Here is a 22,420-nt window from a genome sequence, read left to right as displayed (position 1 = left end):
ACATCACTTCTACAAACAATCAGTAACATATGAGATTGTTTGGCCATCGAACTATATAAAAACAAATGAACGGATTTGGTAAATGGATTACAAACCGCTTATTTATTTGTTATAATTGTTTGACTAAACAACCATAGTTTTATTTGATTCTTTGTAGAAACTTATCTTTAGAGTAATATAATATAAACTATGACAATCACAAATACGAAATTCTGTAAATCGGCCGGTAAGTGAATTGTGGAGCTCCTCCTTAATCTTGAGGAGCGAAGTCTTTCTCGTCCCATACAATATGACAGTGAAACAATCAAAAGAATGTCGCTTTTTATGCAGACTTGTATATCTATATTTTGGTTAGGCGATCAATGTCATGGTATCAACCAGCCATAGGACAATAATTAAATTCCGATTGTCCCCACCTGAGAGAAAAATTGAATTTTCATATACATACATATATACATATATATATATATATATATATATATTTCTTGAATACTTAGTATTATGATCTAATAGTATTTATTTTTATTTGTAATTTGTAAGTAAGATATTTTAGGTTCGATTCTTTTCGATACTATGGCTAACACATAGTGTAGTTTAGCCTAATTCTCGACCCCATAGTGTAAATATTTCATATTCAAAAAAAAAAAAAAAAAAGAAAAAAGGGGTTTGTCTTCGTTCCATGATATTTCACACGCTTCTCCCTCTTAGATTGGTGTATTAGAGACCCTGATGCTAGTAAAATTGGTTAAAAAGTATGAACGATCGATAACCGTTGATTAGTGTGAATTCCACCATAATTTTCTTGCCGGTGAATAATCGAAAATCATATGAAATGAATACACAAAAGTTGGATATGTGTAGTAAGTGCCAACATGAACTATATGCACCTTCCTCCACATCCAAATCAATGGAGTTTGCATAATTCCATTCGTAACAAGTACAACTAAATGGAATTAAAAAAAATAAAAATAGCTTAAAAATTTTGAGTTTTAACTATAAGGAAAAAATAAAGGGTAAAGTGAATAATACCATAATTGACTTTTTAGTGTAAAAATATGATTTTTCGTTAAAGTGAACAATACCATGAATTTTTTTTTGAAATTCCCTTTAAAAAATGGAATAGTAATGTAAAAATTAAGAAGATAATGCTGAAAATTTGAACCTAAGTTACACCTACTCCTCTGCTTAGCTAGAAGATAATAGTAAATCCATCAAGATGATGTTTACATTATTTTTCCAAACACAACTTCGATTAATTTATATTTTTTTGTGACTTCGAAAACAAACTTAATAGCTAATCATGACGAATTTAATTCACACAACCCATCATTTTTATATAAGATAAAAACAGATATGGATAACCATATATTTATATGTAGATAAGCAAAGCTTTTTATCTTAGGGGATCTTCATATGTCAAAAGAAAAAAAAAAGTTGTGGGCCCATTAAACATTAAACTTTAACGATTTAAACTATCTATCTTTTAAGTTTTCATATGGATTGTCATTACCAAAAATTAGTTCAATTCTAAACATTTTTTTTTTAATAAACGATGTTATTCACATTAAGTGAGAGCAAGTGGGTTTAGCCTCATAATGGACTAACAATAAAGTGATTCAATTTTACCTTTGACGAGAATCAAATCTAAGACCTTTCACTTACAAATGATTAATTAATCCGAAACTATTTACTCATATGATTGGTGTGATGAAATTTCAATGTTCATAAAACATTGTGTTCAGCAATTACTTTGAACTATTTTGCTAATATTTTGTAAGGATAATCTATAAAGTTTAAATTGAAAAATAAATGATTTGCATCGTTGAAGTTCGATGTATAATAGACATCACAATTAGTTCCCATTTAAAAAAAAATAAAAAATTAGAGATCCTTTGGATGTAGATAAGAGCCGAACTTGTCCACATCATTCTATGCAACCACCACATTTTCAATCCAAAAAATAAAGGTATCAATCTATTTTCTCATTGCAAGCAACCTAACACCCAACAAATAGATGGCTCAGAAGGGAAAGTTGATCCAAAGATTGGCATATAATTCTCTCAATCTAAGCACGATTGCGACAATGCATGATACATTGGGAGGGACTTAGGGTCCCATGCAAAGTTTACCTCATCAAGGACGGTTGAGGAATGCTTTTTTAGAAACACGACTGTTTATAAGTGATTTTGCTGGAAAGTGCTTTCTAAAGGTGTTTTTATAATCCAAAAGCACTTTTGAGTTTCTATGACAAGTGTTGCGAGAAGTGCTTTACTTATTCGAAAGCACTTTAAATCTTACCAAACATATTTTTATATGAGCAGTAAGCGTGCGGTGAAGAATGTTGAATGAGAAGATGAGGCGGATGAAGAAGTAATCGTTTTAAGTTTCAAAAGCATTTAAAATGTTTTCTTGAAAAGTAACCCATTATATGTTTCTTGCATGAAGCAGTTCAAGTGTTTTTTTAAGATAAACTTGCATTTTTATTAAGGATTAATCTCAAAAAATATTTTCACTTTGCATGAGGAAGTATTTAAATAAATGTTTTTATAAAGCTTTTGTAAACACAAATACTAATTTTTTGGATAAACGTAGTCGAAAACATTTATAGCTCTCAACCTATCCAATATTTCTTCAATAATCTGGATCATGAAAAATGAACAGTCAAAATTAAATTGAAAAAATAATATTAGCCGGAATACTAATAATACGAACTATCGAAGACTTATCCAAACTGTGTTTTTTTTTTTTTTTTAACAAACGATATTATCTATACTAAGGGGAGGGATGAGCTTGAACTCACAAGGAGCTAACAATAATATGGTTCAAGTTTGCTTTTGGTAATAACCGAATTTAAGATCTCTCATTTACGAATGACGAAAAATACTACTAGATCGCAGTATTAAATATCTACTTACCCAAACGATTAGAAAGCTTTTCTTTCCCTTTTCAAAACCAATTTCAAACAAAGTCGTTGTATGTAGCCAAACAGAGCTCAAAACACGAACTAGAAAGGGTTTTTGTGATGGGAAAGCTTTTGATGGTCGATACACCCACGAACTGAAAAAAGTTTTGAGGAGCACGTCACTACATGATTCCTCCCTCCCCACCCAACTAAAATGTTCCCCTGGTTCGCCGAAGACAACAAAATAAACGAAACCCTAAAGTAGGAGAGAGGATCCTCGTTGGATTATTTTTGTGAGAATCTTCAGGATCTTTCAATTACATTCGTTTATCATATATCGTACGGTCAGATTTTGTTAGATACTATTTATATTCAATTTTAAATAAAAAATTTTACAATAATTTCTAACCGTAAGATGTTCGGTGAACGAATGTGATTATAGAATTATTAAGATCCTCATGAAGGAAGTAGGTACCACCGTCCACTCTGTCTGCCCCCTTTCATTTTTTTAATTAAACCCATTCATTTACTAATCCTGCTTCAGCTGTTGTACTTACTCTTATTGAACTCAATAATCCATATCTACATTACTTAATTATGGCCTTAATGACATTTATTAATCACCAACAATACTTGTAGAGTTTGATTACTAAGAGCATCTCCAAAGAAGATGTCAAAAAGTTCACATCAACAATAATGGTAAAAAAGACAAAACTAGTGTTTATCAATCAAAATGTTAACTCCTATGTGGCATGACATGAAATAACAGCACATGGGGTTACTGTCAAAGTTGAAAGCAGCTTCAAATCTATTTTTAGTGGGTACTAAACGCTTTTTATAATTTTTGTTATTATCTTTTGTTTTAAAAATACTAATTGCAATTATGGAAAGTAAATAATGCAAGTAATAATAGTTTAAATTTGACATATCGAATGGAGAAAAAAATTTACAATAATTTCTGACCGCAAAATATATGATGAACAGATGTGATTAGAGGATTCTCAAGATTCTCCCGGAGGAAGTAGGAACCACAGTCCACTTTGTCTGCCCTTTTCATTTTTTTTATTTAAACCCATTCATTTACTAATCCTGCTTCTGTTGTTGCACTTACTCTTATTAAACTCAATAATCCATATCTACATTACTTAATTATGGCTTTAATGATATTTATTAATCATCAACAATACTTGTAGAGTTTGATTACTAAGAGTATCCCCAAAGAAAATGTCAGAACGTTCACATCAACGATAAGGGTATAAAAAGATAAAACTAGTGTTTATCAATTAAAATGTCAACTCCTATGTGGCATGACATGGAATGATAGCCAGAGGGAGTTATTGTCAAATTTAACAGCAGCTTCAAATCTATTTTTAGTGGGTAATAAATGCTTTTTATAATTTTTGTTATTATCTTTTGTTTTAAAAATACTAATTGCAATTGTGAAAAGTAAATAATGCAAGTAATAATAGTTTAAATTTGACATATCGAGTGGAGAACAAAATTTACAAAAAAAATATACAATAATCAGATGTGATTAAAGGATTCCCAATATTTTCTAGGAGGAAGTAGGAACCACTGCCCACTTTGTCTGCCCTTTTCATTTTTTGTAATTAAACCCATTCTGCTAATCCTGCTTCTGTTGTTGCGCCTACTCTTATTAAACTCAATAATCCATATCTACATTACTTAATTATGGCCTTAATGACATTTATTAATCATCAACAATACTTGTAGAGTTTGATTACTAAGAGTATCTTCAAATAAAATGTCAAAACGTTCACATCAACAATAACGGTAAATAAAAAGACAAAACTAGTGTTTATCAATCAAAATGTAAACTCCTATATGGCTTGACATGGAATGATAGGAGAGGGAGTTACTGTCAAATTTGACAGCAGCTTCAAATCTATTTTTGGTGGGTAATAAATGCTTTTTATAATTTTTGTTATTATCTTTTGTTTTAAAAATACTAATTACAATTATGAAAAATAAATAATGCAAGTAATAATAGTTTAAATTTGACATATTGAATGGATAACAAAATTTACAAAAGATCAATGTGCCACATAAGCCTTCAAATTTAAATTTTGATTTCAAGATTTAACATCTCGTCAGAGATGATCTAAAAACAAAGTCTTATCTCACTAAGTGGGATCATTGTATGAATCTTAAAACGTTGCTGCACTCGATTTTGCATCAAATTTAAATTCTGATTAGTATATAAAATTATTGTTTTTACTTGAATTTGCATCTGTTATTCATCCACTCTGAACTTTAGTTGATGTTATAACAATGAGCAATTCATCTTTGGTGAATTCAGAGGGTGCGTTAGGGATGTGTAAAAGTGCAGTGGAACAGGGCTCCCATTTTTTAGAGATTTCAAAATCTTTGATCCTCTTATATATTATATATGAGTATTAATTTTTTAATTAATTTTTTTAACTGAAAAGAAAAATCATTATCATATTCTCATTGAAAATTATTTATTATTGTAACATCTCACATCGTCTAGGGGAGTGATCCTTAAATTATTCTCATCTTTACTAGCACGAGGCCTTTTGGAAGCTCACTGGCTTCGAGTTTCGAAGGAACTCCGAAGTTAAGCGAGAAGGGGGCTAGAGCAATCCCATGATGGGTGACCCCCTGGGAAGTTGCTCGTGAGTTCCTCAAAACAAAACCATGAGGGAATGGTAAGCCCAAAGGGGACAATATCGTGCTACGGTGGTGGAGCGGGCTCGAGAAGTGATCCGTCTCGGACCGGGATGTGACAATTGGTATCAGAACCTAACCCTGGTCGTGGTGTGCCGACGAGGACGTCGGGCCTCTAAAGGGGGTGGATTGTAACATCCCACATCGCCCAGGGAAGTGATCCTTAAATGTACATTCTCATCTCTACCTAGCACGAGGCCTTTTGGGAGCTCACTGGCTTCGAGTTTCGTAGGAACTCCGAAGTTAAGCGAGAAGGGGGCTAGAGCAATCCCATGATGGGTGAACCCCTGGGAAGTTGCTTGTGAATTTCCAAAAACAAAACCGTGAGGGAATGGTAAGCCTAAAGCGGACAATATCGTGCTACGATGGTGGAGCATGCTCGGGAAGTGATTCGCCCCGGGCCGGGATGTGACAATTATTCATTGTGGATTACTTATGCCAAAACATTTTTACCTATGAGCGCATTTGCAGAAAGATGTTTTATAAGAACAATATTGGAAATTTTACTAAAAATTGAAGTGTTATATAAAATTAATTAAATGGTATATGCATCGTCGATTGACTCAATGCATTTGAATGATAAATGATCTCTAATTGAAGAATAGGTAAATTTTAAATAAAAATTAAAAATTAAACGCTTTTAATTATAAAATTCGTATGATCAAAATACGTTATTTTGTACAAATAAAAAATAAGCTCATCCCCAAAAAAGGATACAGGTATGTGGTATCATCTTGTTTCTTTTTTTTTCTTTTTTTTCTTTTTGGGTAAAAACAAAAAAAAAAAAAGAATTCTGTTCAAAACCTTCACATCAAAGATATTAATTTTTACAGATAAACCCCTGAGGATAAAAGAATAGTAAAAAACAAGTGGCACAAAAAGTGGATAAATATTTTCTAAAGTGGATAAGGACGAGCTTAACACATGCCACATCACAAATCTAATCACAACACCTGAAAAATCAGATGATATAATTGTTTACTGACAAAGGTAGTGGTGGATATAATCATACTTTACACATCTTTAATCATTTTCTTAATCCATGGATGATAGAAGAGGGTCATCTTCGGATTCATTTTGTGGAGATCCTAAGGATTCCTATATTTTAGTCGTTCATCATATATCGTATGGTTGGTTTTTATCAGATACTATTTGTGTTTAATTTTAAATAAAAAATTAAATAATTTATAACCTTATGATACACGATTAATGACTAAAATATGAAAATCTCTAATATCTTCACAATTTGAATCCGAATGAAATTCAATTCCATAGATGATATTCTTAATTATTAAAATATTTATATTGGACCCACTTTACTGCAAATTATTTATTTTCTATATAATAAGCTTGGAACTCAAGCTTCTACAAGCTAAAGCATCAATTAGATTTTATTCTTTTACAAAAAATCATATTTTAAAAAAAAATCATTGATAAATAACAAACAGTCACAAAGTAAGGCCGGCAGAAGAAGCCGCCTCAAAGACAATCGGTACCAAGTAAATTAACAATAAAATTAGTGGGTTCTTCAAACCAAAAGCAGGAGGTTTCATCCATACGGAGAGCAGAGAGGGCAAGGTGGTGAGCAGTACCATTGCCTTGGTGACGGATATGGGCAACCGAAGCTCCAGTAATCCTGAAAGGAGAAGCCTTAAAGTCTTCAATAATATGCCCCAAGTTGAACTTATTCAGAAAACTCTGAAGCAGAGCTTTCACGATCTAAAAAGAATCACACTAAAAAAATAAAATAATTAAAACTCATTTCAATCGCCAACGACAAGCCTTCCTGGGCAGCCAAAGCTTCCACTTGGAGGGGAGAGAACACAAACTAAACCGTATGGCACAGGCAGCCACAAAACGAACCCCTTGGCTCAGTTGAACGGTTCCATAGGAGGTTGTTCCTAGCATCCCAAATACCCCATAAAAAAGTTTTGTTAACTTTTTTTCCATCATAATTTTTGTTACCCCTCATAGAATCTCCAGAAAATTTGGCATGAACAAAAATTTTAACAGTAAAAGATTTCAGCGACCGAAATTAGGTTGTGTAGTCTTTTAACTTGACGATCTCTTACACCGTTGATAAATGTGATCCAATATGTTACAATTTATGTATAATTTGTAACACAAATAACACTATTTACTCCTCAATACAGATTCACATTGTTGGTCCATCAGATATTCCGTCAAATTTGTTAAACAGTACTTATTAAGTTGGTTGTACCGTCAATTTTGTTAACAGTTCTTATTAAGTTGGTTATACTGTCAAATTTGTTAACAGTTCATATTAAATTCGTTACGGTTCATAGACCATTGCTTAGGATATAAAATCCAAATTCATTAATGAATTTACATGCATTCATTAACACAAATATAAATCTCACATTAGAATGACTAAAACTTGGTTAATGTAAATTATGTAATTTTTTTGTTTTTTTCCTTAAAAATGAGGACAATTGGCAAGGCTCGATTGTACACTCATTTTGAACCTAGAGATGCTATGAAAAATTTCACGATACCAAACACGGTTAAACAAACTTACCAGCTCGAAGGATCAAACCCTAAAACTCTCACATTTTTTGTTTATTGAAAAACCGTAATCCACACTCTTATTACCGGACCAATTGCTGTGGTTAAAAATTATGTAATTCAAATATACAGAAAACTAAGAACAAAACCGACCGATCGCACCGGTGATTTAAAGTATTTCAAGTAGAAATAGTAAACTTGAGATATAATAGAGGAGAAAATACAAATATAATTATCCGAGAAAATTTGACATAACATGCGAAAAAAGAAAAGGAAATTACAATTACATTGATCAAATACCCAGCAGCAGCCCCGACAAAATTCTTCTTCATTGTTTTTTTATCTGTACAAATTTGCAAAACGAAATTAACTTTTACACAGCTCCACGTCGACTATTTACGCCAAAAAGCTTCAAAATTAACCGCGCTATTCACACCAAAAGGTTTGAAGAATCAAAAGGCCACCGATTTTTACCGCACCAGCCCAGTAATATGAATCAAAACGGAAAAACGACAAACGAGTCGACCCAGCAGACAGGGTTTTCCACGACTCGTCGTCTTCACGCACACTCACTCGCTGACTAGATCCGAAATCCAGCCCACGTCGGGAGCCGACGTGCCCGAGTCAACTCGTCCCACTCGACCAAGAGAGTTCTCCTTACTCAGCCTCGCGTACATTCTCGCTCGGAGGTCCCTCCCAGACTCCACCCTCTCCATTGCCGGCTCCTCTTCGCACGGCTGGTCCCAGATATCAACCGGGTTTGGTCCGACCCGACCCGTTGTGCGAGTCGGGGTCGAAGGAAGGCTGCAAAGACCGGGTCGGAACGCTGACCCACGTGGTGAAGAGCCGAACCCGGATCCCATTTGGGTCCCCCATGCAGGCGGAGAGTTCATTTTCATCTTAGCAAGCTTGAAGTTTCGCATCGAAGCAACAAGTTTGCTCACCGAGTTACGGCCGAGTTGAGGGCTGTTTGGCGACATTGGCGGCGACTCAGACGGCGGAGATAATGGAGGGGACATCAGGATCGAGGTGGGGGACGAACCAAATGGATACGAGTCCAAAGCTCCCGACCCTTGGGTTCTCGGGCTCTGACCGGGCAGGACCCGGAGCTGTTCGGGCGTGTGGGCAAAGAAGCAGACCCGGCGGTTGCAGCGCAACCCGTCCTTGCATGGCTGGGTCCGGTACCGGGCCGGGTGGAGCCAGCACTCGAAAACACCGTGAGCGAACTCGCACGAGTCACCCTTCGGGCAGTGGCCCTTGCGGAAGTCAGGGCATGCAGCACCGGAGTAGTGGTACTTTCTAGGGTCGCGACGCCGGGCTTTCTCGCCCGGGTGGGCGTATGGACAGTCGGTCCAGTCGTGCGACCTGCCGTGGGCGCACCTCCGGACCTTGAACTCGAACATCCGGAACTGGTCACAGGAGATCGGGTTCATGGGCATGTCCGGGTCCTCTGCCAGCGAGTCAGACTCATTAGACGGGAGGTAACGGTGGAGCGCGGCGAGCGAGTCGAGGAACATTGGGGAGAGCGGGGAGTAGTCTCCTCCGTTGGAGGCATTGCCGTTAGAGTTACCGGAGTGAATGGGGATGGAGAAGGGTGATGTGGGGGTATGAATAACGTGATCGTCAAGTGAGTCCCAGGGAGGAACATGGAGAGTGGGGTGAAGTCGGGTCGGTTCTCCGAGCATCATTTTCGGGTGGGGCTTTGAACCTTTCAGGCTTCGGAGCTTCTTCGAATGCGGAAGTAATAAGTCGCTGAATCGCACTTATATATAACCGGTTTTTAGAGAGAGAGAGAGAGAGAGAGATTTTTAATATGGCCAGTACATGGAATGGAATGGAGTGGTACATCACGTGTTATTAAATAAATTGTAGGATATTTATTCTAAAATGTTAATAACTTAAAAAATAAAAATTTTTATCATTACCACATGTCAGTAAACAAATAATAAGATATGTATGCTAAAAAATTAACAATTTAAAAATTAAAATTTCTTATCATTCTAACTAAGACATATCATCTGTAATATCGTCGCAACAAATTTTTTTTTATAGAGAGTGCGAGAGGTTAAATAATGTCAAGTAGTCCACAAAGTCACAAAGTGGGGATTGGATTTAACCGTGGTGGAGTTAATAATGTAACCGCGATCAATTAACTCTTGTAAAATATCTATGGAAAGCCAATGGTTTAACCAAAAATAACTATTTTTTATAACTCCTCAACAATTGGTGGGCATCTAAACAGATATTTATTTGGTCACTTGCCAAATTCGATAAAGTTTCGATTCTCGTCGGATAATAATTTGGTACTTCGACTCATTCAACACAAAGAAACCCTTTTTTTCATATAAAAAGGAGAGGATATGTGGTACTATTTTTTTACACAACTTTGTTTTAGTCAGTATGACACTTTGGGTTTAATTAGTGAAAATGATTAAGACATTTATTTGCAGTGAAGACAATGAATGAACACAATTTTACAAAGAAAAACCCTAAAACTCTTAATCCAATTATCATATCGTTTCAAATTTAAGTGATTTTTGCTAGACATGATGATTGATTGAGGGAAGATGTAAAAGATATGTAGTTCAAATCGTTGAAATATATTACAAAATGATTCTCGTAAAAACGTGTATAAAAAATTGTGTAAAAAAATAGTTTCACAAATCCGGCCCCTATAAAAAATAAAAGAAATATTTTTTTAAATTGTTTAATTATCTAGTTATTGAGTGTGTTTTAATCTAAAAGCATGCACAAATGGACGATAAGCTTCATGATCAAACAAAAGAGGAAGATAAGATGGAGCAAAGCTTTTGAGCAATGAAATCATGCAACATTCCAACCACTTGGATTATGACTGCATTCTATTAGTACACTGCTACACAACTTATTCATAACAGTTCTATGGATTGTGCATTCATGTCCTTCAGCTACTTGGCTTTATAAGGACTCACGGATCACGATCCTGGTTTGAGTACAATTATCACCCCGGAGTTGAACCCACACGCAGATTTCGGGTCCATCTTTAATCTAGCAGGTCAAGGTGTCAGTGATACAGGTAAGCAAAAATGTAAGAATAATATTTAAGCACTTACTGGTGAGTATGGTCTAGGGCTACATTTAAAATATAAAAAAAAAACGGAATGAATCGTCCGAATTGCATCAATGGTTTGGTCTGGTTTTTTTATTTTTTTTATTTTTGGTGGTTAAATTGAACCGCACTGATCTTAATCGATTCCATTTTTTTTAGGACGCTGTTAACCGAACCAGCCCGCATATATTTAATTTTATTTTTAATTATAATTAATACGTATAGTAATATAAATAGTTAGTTATATACGAGTTACCGTGTTTTTACCATATGAAAACAAAATCTGATTAGTTTAAGAGTCCATTTGGAGAAGAACAAGGGGACCATTTGGAAAATGCAGCAGCTGCTGCTTTGGTACTCTCTTTAGGCTGCTTCATTTATTGTTTCATTTGAGCAATCACTCATATTGATGATATGTTCTGTAACTTTTGGAAGATAAATGTGTTATGTATTTTCGTTTTCACACAAACCGAGATCTAACCAAACCAACATGTCCATGTTGGTTAACCGAACTGATCAATTTTAGACCCAGCTTAATCGGTTTCGTTTGCAATTTTGGCTCAATTGACTAGATCGGTTTGGTTTCAATTTTGGTCCAAAACCGATCCAAACCAACACATGCTCACCCTTAATATGATCCAATTAAAATTACACATATTTCTTATTTTTGAAAGTCGGAAAAAAAGTTAAATAACATTGTACTATTGTCTAAAACAACAAAATATTTATTTATTAAAATATTATTTGATCAAATTTAAAAAGTGAGTATTTGTAAACTCACCGGTGAGTCTCTTATTTTGACAATGGGCCACGTCTGGGTCAGTATACTTGTCCCGGTTCGTAAATACTCGGGGGAGGGTTACATGTAATTTGCAGACAACAAAATATGTACGGACGGCACGTGTGAGCTCCTTCAGGTTAGCACACGTGGTTGGTGGCTTGGGTGTGTCTCGAGGTGGCGGTGACCCGCTTTTGTACTCCCCTGACAGCGGAGGCCTCCGATGGCTTACGCGCGGCAACTGAGGTGGCTCCCCGTTTGCTCTTCCTCGAGATTCTCATGATCTTGTCGAGTCAGTCGCCTTTTGAGGAGGAAATAATTTTTACTATTTACTTTTCCCTATATGTATATAATTAAAGGGGATTATATGAGAAATATCTTGAGACACATCATATTAATTTGGCATTATCAATTTTCTACTTGTAACTGTCTATACGAGTCTTTTAAATCTTCGAAATGATAGATTATCATGAAAAAACTTATCATTGTAAAAGAAAAATAAAATAAAATAAAATTCCTTACTAGGTAATGTTGTCATAAAAAAACATTAAACACATCCATAATTAAGCCTTAAAAACGGAACTAATTTCTACCTACTACAAATCTATCAATGATATTACATTTAAATTTCAAATTGTTACCCTAATATTTTTATTATTAAACTAACACATATCTTAGACACACAAAAAAATTACTTACCACTAATATACTAATGGAAGAAAATAAAAATCACCATATGAAAACTTATAGGTACGTAAATATGGATTTAGATTCCGTTCGGATCCTCATATCCTATCCGTTTATCGTACATCATGTGGTTAAAAGTTATTTTGAATTTTTTTATTTAAATTAAACACGATTAGTATCTAACGAAAGCTGACCACACGATGTATAATGAACGAATATAATATGATGATTCCTAAGATCCTCTTTGTGATCCTCATTCCTTAAATATAAGTACATACAATTGAATCTCAGTTTTCTTTGCAATGCACACAAAAAAAGTTCAATAATTGTAACGTAAAACGTAGGAAAATAAATTCAAATGACGAAAATCAAATATTGAATCTTACACCCGGTTTTAATGAGAAGTAGATGTTTTCAAGAATAATAATTTAACGATGATTTTATCCACACACCTATTTTTTATTTTTCACGCACTCTTGTTACTTTATGGGATTTGATTTTTTTCAATTCATTTGATCTAACTGCTGTAAATTGAGAGGTGTGTGTCCACACACCCCTTATTTAATTACTCTTTTATTCATTGAGGGCGGAGCCATGGCATCACATTTTTTTATACAATTTTTGCATACGTTTTTTTGAGCCTAACTCTGTAATTTATTTTAGCGTTTTAGAATTGTCTATCTTTTAGAATTGTTCAGCTTTGCAAAAACCTATACAAATCTAAAGCATTAAAACATTCATTTTATAGTGAAGAAAACGTACAAAGAAACTCTAAACTCTTAATCCAATGGTCATGTGGTTTTAGATTTGTGTAATTTATGGTAGACATAATTTTTTTTAAAAGACCTAAAAGATAGACGACTTGGATCGTTAAATCTCTAACCGTTGATGCACTATTATGTCAACAACCAAAATTTATTCACGCAACTATAACTTTTCTTTTAGAAATTATTATTAGCACTCTAAAAATCTTTTTGTTGATTCCGAACTTACATTTTGAGATTAGCTTTTGAATTTTTAATAAAGATCAGATCACATGATCACATTACCCACGCTTTCAAAGAATGTGCAAAAAAGGCAAGCTTTTAGTGTTGGATATGATGCTTGCTAATTTAACTAGGTGCATGACGGTGAATTAGTGGATAATCATTGAGTTCCATGCATTTGGTTGCCCTAATTACGTTACTTAAAGAGTTAATTATGATTTAATGGTGGTTTATAGGAAGATAAATCTCATCGGTCCGCGTTTTAATCCCTCGTGCTTAGCGAATGTCCGGTGGATATGAAACATAAGATGAGATTAACTCACTTAATAAAGTACTAGCCTCTCTGTTCTAACGTGTGTGTGAGGCATTATTGCATCACAGGCGCGTAACGCCCTAAAAATATGTTGTTTTAGATATTCTTATATTTTATAAATGATTATTTTATAAATTGTGGGGGTGTGTCCATCACAACAATTTCTTATTATTTTCAATCATCTAACTTGGTATTTTTTTCAATCATCTAACTCAGTGTAGTTAGAATTCTCTTATATCCAACAGTATCGTTTTACCCCTATATATTGTACAGGAAGAAAATCAAGAGTTGGGTTCCTTAGTCAATAAGGGATTAAAAATGGTGGATTTCATTTTTTGTTTACTATGATAATGGTGTTATCGTTATGCATGCCATATTGTCATATTGCCATGTTCGTTGAAGAATTTAGCAGCATATATTCCTTCCAATTTGCACATATGTGAGTAATCTTTCATACAATTTTTACTATTTTTCCTTTAAAACAACAACGAAGATAAAATGGGAAAACATAAACTATTAAAAAAAAAATCGGAAAATATGACATGTAATTTCATTTCTAAATACATGCTGATAACATTTAATGTCCTTAAATCAAAATTTTCAGATTCATAAGTTTTCAGTAAAAGTTATAGGCTAGCTAGGGATGAACTCCTAATATAAGCAAAGCAAAATATGGACAACATGTACATATGTAAACATAGCGTCTACGTGTGAAATCAAAGTCATGCTTGCCACCCATTTGCTTGGACTTGATGCTTTAGATTTTCATAGTTAATCTGCAAGCAATGAGGATAAAATAAGAAGTCTAACTATAATGCACAATCCCAAATATAAAGGTTGTAAGCAATTTAACCTAAATACCTACAATTTTCTCATGTCAATACTTTTACTCCAATTACTTTTAGAATACCGAAAGATAAATAATTTGTCAACTTTGAGGTAACAAATTGTAATCATGTTTACGAATTTAAATAGTAAGAAATGTTACCTTAATCTTGTAATTCAACCTTTGTACTTTGAGACGGGGTATGATGCTTGTAAAACTGACAAAAAATACAATTTTATTTCTATTTAAAAATTGAATCCAATTTGAATTTATAGTATACTTCAGTACGAAAATAAGATAAAACTTACCGTATTTAAAAAAATTGTTTGGTCACTATTAATCTTTTTCCTGCACTCATAAATTGTTTTTTTTTAATTTAAGATAATTAATTTGTAGATACTCATTAATGAGTTTCTTTTAATGAAAAAATAAAATAAAATTCATCCATACAGAAGAAAAAATAGAAATTTTCAAGCAAAGAAAAGCAAAGTACTTCTTGTTATAATGAATTTTAAACAAAGTAGCAAAATTAAACAAAGTAGCAAAACATGTGAAAAAAAAAAATTCATACGCAAATAAAATGAAGTATTTACCTTTTTTTTTTTTAACAAATTTTATTTTATTAGTCCCCCCTCTCTCGGTTCAATCACAAAACAGAAACTTAAAATTCGTTTTCTATGTCAGAGGTTAATTTACCTATTTATTTTGCTACTTTCATTATAATAAGGTATCTTTAATTTTATTTGCATATGAATTGTTTTTTTTTTTCACAGGTTTTGCTACTTTGTTTAAAATTCATTACAATGAGAAGCACTTTGCTTTTCTCTGCTTGAAAATTTCTATTTTTTCTTCTGTATAGATGAATTTTATTTTATTTTTTTCATTATAATTTGAGATAATTAATTTGTGGAATGATATAGAGAATACCATTAAAAATAAATAGGTAAGAAATGGTGTTGTACCTAATTTGTTGGACTTTATTCCAAATTCTTATGATGTGAGGAGTTGTTGAAGGTTTTGATTCTTCCATAGCATTTTTCACCTATATATTGAAGGTATATATAATGTTAGAATTTCTTGTAACAAATTTAATAAAGAATTTAAAATACATACTGCTCATGCTTCTTCTTTTTGCACTCTTTGAGAATCAGTTGGCTTAGATCAGTACTTTTTACTCCAACAGATATCTCCCAACCAGGTGTAAAAATAGAGACACATTTGTTTGGGATCTTATCAATAGGTAGTTCCTTCTTCATTTTTTATGGGTATTCTTGTAAATATCCTGAGAATGAAAATAAATAATTTTTTTAATTACCAAAGCACACGAATAGCCCATTAAGATAATCAAAATTGAAACTCATAATCTAACCAAATTCAAAATATTAAAAAATTACTTCAATTTCCTCTAAATTTCCTCTTTTTTTTTTACTTCCAAAGTTACCAAAAAACTTCACAATAAAAAAAGGAAAATCAAAGGCCTAAATTTTAGGTCCGCAAACTGATAAAATCTTATTTATATGACAAAACCCACCCCGAATGCTAGAAAACGAAGACTTGGGTCACCATCTCGAGTACAAAGTCGGGAATTTTCGAGACTACAAAGGGTGAAATTGGCATTTTATTGCCATGAAAAAAAACCCAAAAAATTATGGCTGTAGACAACGGTGGAGTAACAGTGAAGAAAAATTTCAGAGAAAGAAGGACTGAAATTTAAAAAAATGCAGAATGAAGATTTCAAAGGAATAAGTTAAAAAAACTAAAATTGACTTAGAAATACTAAATATAAACTCATATATACATACTAAAAGCTGCAACATAGTGCATCAAATTCATCGCCTAAAAGAAGATAAATTGTAAAAAAAAACCTAGAAACTGAAAAGGCAAATTTAGATTGAGATTTAACCAAATTTACTCAAACCTTTGAACTTTGGAGCGTAATAGAATCGTCTTGACCCTATAACAAAAAGGAGAGTGAAAGAATAAGAAAATTGAAATAAAAAGCACCAAGATTTCACGGAAGATAGATATGAATGGTTGGCAAAAGCCTTTTGAGTCAAGAATCTCACCAAATTAATTCAAATAGCATTGCATGTGAAGAAGGCATGTTACATCCCACATCGCTCAAGGGAGTGGATCATGTAAGCCTTATATGTATATTCTCATCTCTACCTAGCACGAGACCTTTTGGGAGCTCACTGGCTTCGGGTTCCATAGGAACTCCAAAGTTAAGCGAGTTCATACGAGAGCATTCCCAGGGTGGGTGACCCATTAGGAAGTTCTACTCGCGTAAGTTCCCAAAAACAAAACTGTGAGGGCGTGGTCGGAGCCCAAAACGGACAATATCGTGCTATGGTGGGGTCGAGCCTCGGATGTGGTGGGGGCCTAGGCCGGGATATGGCAATTTGGTATCAGAGCCAATCCCTGGGCGGATGTGTGCCGACAATGACGTCGGGCCCCTAAAGGGGGTGGATTGTTACATCCTACATCGCCCAGGGGAATGGATCTTGTATGCCTTTTATGTATATTTCCATCTTTACCAAGCACGAGGCCTTTTGGGAGCTCATTGGCTTCGGGTTTCACAGGATTCGAAGTTAAGCCAATTCGCACCAGAGCAATCCTAGGATGAGTGACCCACTGGAACATTCTCGTGTGAGTTCCCAGAAACAAAATCGTGAAGGCATGGTCGGAGCCCAAAGCGGACAATATCGTGCTACTGTGGATTCGAGAAATTAACGGGGCGGGGCGGGGCGGGTCCAAAAGGCCCAAGAAACAGGGCCCTGCCCGGACCCGTTTCTCCCAAGCCCACTCAATTTTCCGGTCCAAAAGTCCAAGTACTGCGTTGGTTTTGTGCAGTACACTAGTACTTGTACTACATTTGACTTATTTTTTTCACTCATTTCACCCTCTTTTTTTTTTTTTTTTTTTCACTCTTTCTTTCTTTATTTTTGTTTTATTTTTTTCACTCATTTCACTTTTTTTCCCCCACTCAAACCTTCTTTTTCTCCACACAATCCCCAAACTCCATTAAGGACAAGAAGATTGAGGACTCAATCGATAGACTGCCATCCAGTGGTTAGACAACAACTAGTTATCGAATGCCGATGAGTTCGAAGACAAGATGGAATTGGAGAGCATCTGCAACCCAATCACAAGGTGAAATTATTTAGGTTTTGTGAACTTGAAATTTTATGTTTTATTTGGGACTTGAAATTATAGATCAATGCTTCTTTTTTTTCCCTATTTGCAGAACCTTTTAGTCGATGAGTAGGAAGTGGAAATCACAAAGGAATTGATTGAAATTGCTTAGATTCAGAAACCCTAAGGTATTCCCTTTCTTTTATTCTTTGAATTCATAGCCGATGAGAAGGCAAATTGGATTTGTGGGTTTGTATGAAAGAGTTATGTGAAAACCCTAATTTAATTCCTAATTTGCCTTGAGAGTGCAGATCTTGCGGTGGTTGTTTTGATGGAACCGCCGATAACGATGTTGTTCGAAGAAGTGAACCTTCGAATGAGGAGAACAAAGAGGAAAGACCACTAGACTTTAGGCATGAGTGAAAGATTTGGACCCGTGGGTACCCGTAAGAACCGGCCATTTTCAAAAGGGCCGAGTTAGGTCCGGATCCAATTTTGAAAAATCCAAAACCCGCATCACCCCGCCCCATTGTATTTACGAACGGGTCCGATCTGGTTCCTTCAATTTTGGGCCCGGCCCGGCCCGTGCCCACCCCTAGAGGAGATATGTTCATGTTTTAACGAATTTTAATATACCCTTTTTTTATTTTTCAATAATTTTTTTTCTCAAAAGTTTTTTATTTTTTTAACAATATTTCTATGAGATATTGGTTCCCTTCTCTCTCCGAAAATGGAGTTAATTACCTATTGAAACTCTTTCTCTATAGAATTCTTTCATTTAAAGATATTGACCTCTTATTAACTCATTATAATGACGATTTTATTTATAATGAGTTAACTCATTATATTTTTTTTGTTTCTCTTTGATACTAACCTTTGCACGATTGAACGCACGGAGAGGATAGAGAGATAGGGAGGAGTGGAGTTGGTCACGTCTTTTCTTTTTCTTTTTTTCATTTTTCAATAGAACAAATTTTAAGTTTCTGTTTTTTTTAACAATATTAGTCCCTCTCTCTCTCTCTCCGAAAATGGAGGAGGAGTGGAGTTGGTCGCGCCTTTTTTTTTTCAATAAAAACAATTTTAAGTTTCTGTTTTTTGTTACAATACTATGACTACGTTTTATTTTGTATTTTTTTTTTTGTGAGATATTAAACTCTCTCGCTCTCCTAAAATGGAGGAGGAGTGGTGTTGGTTGGTTGGGTTAAATTCATTTTATATCATTTTTTTAAAATTCATTATATCTCATTTTTCGTTTTTTTTTCTTTTTCTCTGAAAACTGATTTGCATCAAACGTGGTTGAGTTTGTGTCTTCCACGTTTGTTCTTTTAAATTTTATCTCCTTTTTTTCTAATAAAATTTTCTAAAAAAATGAAATATAAATTTCTGTTTCTGACAAAATTACCCCTGGGATTTTTATATGTATTTTTTCTGTCAGTTTTGTTTTATTTATTTATTTATTTTGTTGTTTGGAGGGATTTTTACATTGTGAAGTTTTTTTTTTCTTTATTGCATTTGGTTACGCATAAAAACATTCTTATAATTATTTTTTGTGACAGCCCGTCCCGGATTTTTCATACCGTAGGGGTGAAATGACGGTTTTGCCCCTAATGGATAATTATTGTTTGTGTGGTTGCTTTGAGTACTTGGTTGGCTGCATCTCAGCCACACATCCATCATCATTCTCATCACCCTCTTCTGTTGACCTTCTCTATCCCGTATCCCTGTCTCTCTCTCTCTCTTCTTCATCAGTTTGTACGGACAAGAACCAAAGTGTTGAAAAACATGGTAGATCGAGGAAGCAAATTTTACATTTGTGCTCGTGAGGTTCTTAGGAGTTCAACCATACCCATTTCAGGTAAGGGAACCTTCGTTTTCACGTCGAACTCAAGATCCCCGATTTGGTCAATGTTCATTCACACGTAAATTCATGTGTTTTTGGGAATTTCAAGTTTGTAGGAAGCTTGGTGAGGTCCTTAGGAAGCTCGGGGTGGTTTGTTTGAAGGTTTTGGACGTCGGGATCGTGAGTTGCAGGTTTGGCCGGATTTGGTGGAGTTTTTCCGGCGAGATTCCATTGGTTTTAGTGCTTGAAAGTGGCAAGGATTTGTTCCTCTAGTTACTAGCTTCATTTTGGTACCAATTTCGTGAAATTTGGGTGAAAAACGAGTGAGATATTAAGTTTAGAAATTTTCCCGGTTTTCTGGCAACGGCGTCGGAGGTTGGCCGGAGAAGACGACAGAATATTCCATTAATTTGGATGGAATATTCCTAATGGCGTTAGGTTAACTTTAACGGACTCTGTCAAAGTTAACGGAATATTCCTGACGCCGTCAGAGTGCCAGGCACGTGTCTGCGCGTGGGCGGCTCGTGTGGCTGTGCTTTGGCTGGCGCGTGGGGGCGCGTGCAGTGTCAGAAAATTATTTTAAAAACATGGGATGTTCGTGAGGTTGAGTTGATTACGTTGGTGTATTCATACACCCCATTTGAGCATTGTATGAGAAGTTTTTACCTAGTTTGGGTTATGTGCTTTAAATTAACGTTTTTATAGTTGTTTCGCATATAGACGAGACCTATCCCGAGGACGAGCACAGTCACTCGAGGCAAGGGGGTTACGACCCTTCTACATACCAGTGAGTGGGCTTTTGGTTTTCCGTATATACCTATATACTTGTGTTTTTCCTAGAAAGTGAAATGAAACGTCTATATGTTTTATATGCCATGCATTATGTTTGCCAGTTTAATTATGCATTATTAGTTGCATATATATATGTTTGGTGCTGCGGACGCACAGGTAAGTGCCAGGTAAGTTATGGTTTATGTTTATGTTTAGTAGTGATTTGTGATGCATAGAGAGCTCATAACCTGCACCCCCGGTGTTAGTGCTCCCGCCCAAAGTAGGGCACAGTCCTTCACATGATGTTCACCTCCCACACCACACGCTCATCTTGGATCCAAGTTAGGTGCACAATTCTGTCGTACAGATCACTTTAGGTGGTTCCGACTCGTAGGTGACCCGCGATTATTCACCCAGTCTTCACGTGATCGTAGCACTTGAGCGTATTTATTTACACCCAGTCTTGTCGTACAGACCACTTTAGGTGGTTCCGACTCGTAGGTGACCTGCGATTATTCGTCCAGTCTTCACGTGATCGTAGCACTTGAGTGTATTTATTTACACCCAGTCTTGTCGTACAGACCACTTTAGGTGGTTCCGACTCGTGCGCAGATATAGTTAGTGAGTTGTGGATTTGAGCTCTAGATTCAGTCGTACAGGTCACATTAGGTGACTCCGGCTGACAGATTACATGGCATTGATTGGCATTACCTTAGTACTTGCATTTTAGTTAGAGGCATTCGACATGACATATTTCTGAGCATGATTTATATATATGTGCATATTCTATTTTCTGGGAAACTATACAGGTTTTACGACGAGGGGTTAGTACTTTTGATATTGAAATGATTTTGAAAATCTTTGTTTTTGCCCACTCACACTTTCTGTTTTGCGCCCCTCCAGGTTCTAGTTTGGATAGCTCTGTTGGTGGCTCTCCAGGGATTCACGGCATATCTGATAGATTATCACTAGTGTAGGACCACATTTGGGTGTGTTTATTTAGTGTTTGTTTCTCCTGGATTGCACTAGGACTAGGTCTTCCGTACTCTGAACATTATTTTTCACACTTACGCTTGCACGTGTATGTTTCTACTTGGTGTATAGCTTGGTTTTTATTTATTCGTACTTTTATTATTATTTCTTAGCTTCCGCACTGTGCACATGGTTACGTCACTTCCACGTGACGGCCAGCATGCCCTGATCTCGGTCGGGGTGTGTCGTTTTTAATTTGTGACCTACATTATGAAAGGTATCAAATTAATAAACCAAGAAATCAAGAATATCTTTATGCGTGAAGTCAAACATTAACTGAAGATATTCAATATGTAAAACTAAATTATTGCTTCTATCATCTGTGTCCATTCTCAATTTGTTGAAATCCACTATAATTTTTTTTTTCCTATTCCTACATAAACCCAAAAAAGAAAAATAACGCAATAATTTTTTTGACAAAAGAAAAGATAACATGAGGAAAAAATATATGCAATAACAATGACTTGCATATTAATATCAGTGAAGAGAAGAGCTATATATTCTTCGCTACCAATTAGTGTAGAGAAAAGTTATTTAAAAGACAAAAATTCTCTAAACATAAGTCAGAGGCGAAGCATCCACATGAGAACCGAAAGACCATCATCAAATTATCAAAATCCAGTCAAACATAATGAAAAAAGACATGAGTAAATAGAAAAAACAAACGAACTGCATCGTCAAAATTAAATCGTGCCTTTACATCGCCTCCTCATCCACAGGAGTAACACATAGAACCCTCATCCTGGAATTTCCTGAAGGCATCCTCATCCATGGGAACAACACACAGAACCGTCGAACTGGAATTTCCAGAAGGCATATGAATTATT

General features: G+C 34.9%; 1 protein-coding gene and 1 long non-coding RNA gene across 2 annotated transcripts; one reads left to right on the top strand and one right to left on the bottom strand.

Annotated features, from left to right (window-relative positions):
• Positions 1-8,314: 8,314 nt before the first annotated feature.
• Positions 8,315-9,901, bottom strand: LOC137718586 (zinc finger CCCH domain-containing protein 23-like). Its single transcript, XM_068458136.2, has one exon. The coding sequence runs from the start codon at positions 9,823-9,825 to the stop codon at positions 8,707-8,709; it is 1,119 nt and encodes a 372-aa protein (XP_068314237.1). The 5' UTR covers positions 9,826-9,901; the 3' UTR covers positions 8,315-8,706.
• Positions 9,902-17,802: 7,901 nt separating this feature from the next.
• LOC148695265 (uncharacterized) lies at positions 17,803-18,630 on the top strand. The gene is made up of 3 exons (XR_015965684.1): positions 17,803-17,968; positions 18,063-18,138; positions 18,262-18,630. It is a non-coding gene; the product is annotated as an uncharacterized LOC148695265 (long non-coding RNA).
• Positions 18,631-22,420: the final 3,790 nt, after the last annotated feature.

The sequence above is a fragment of the Pyrus communis genome, chromosome 8 (genome assembly GCF_041283825.1).
Source record: "Pyrus communis isolate YQ-2024b chromosome 8, ASM4128382v1, whole genome shotgun sequence".
NCBI classification, from domain to species: domain Eukaryota; kingdom Viridiplantae; phylum Streptophyta; class Magnoliopsida; order Rosales; family Rosaceae; genus Pyrus; species Pyrus communis.
Note: the sequence above shows the minus strand (reverse complement) of the source record. Positions and strands in the feature narration are given on the sequence as shown.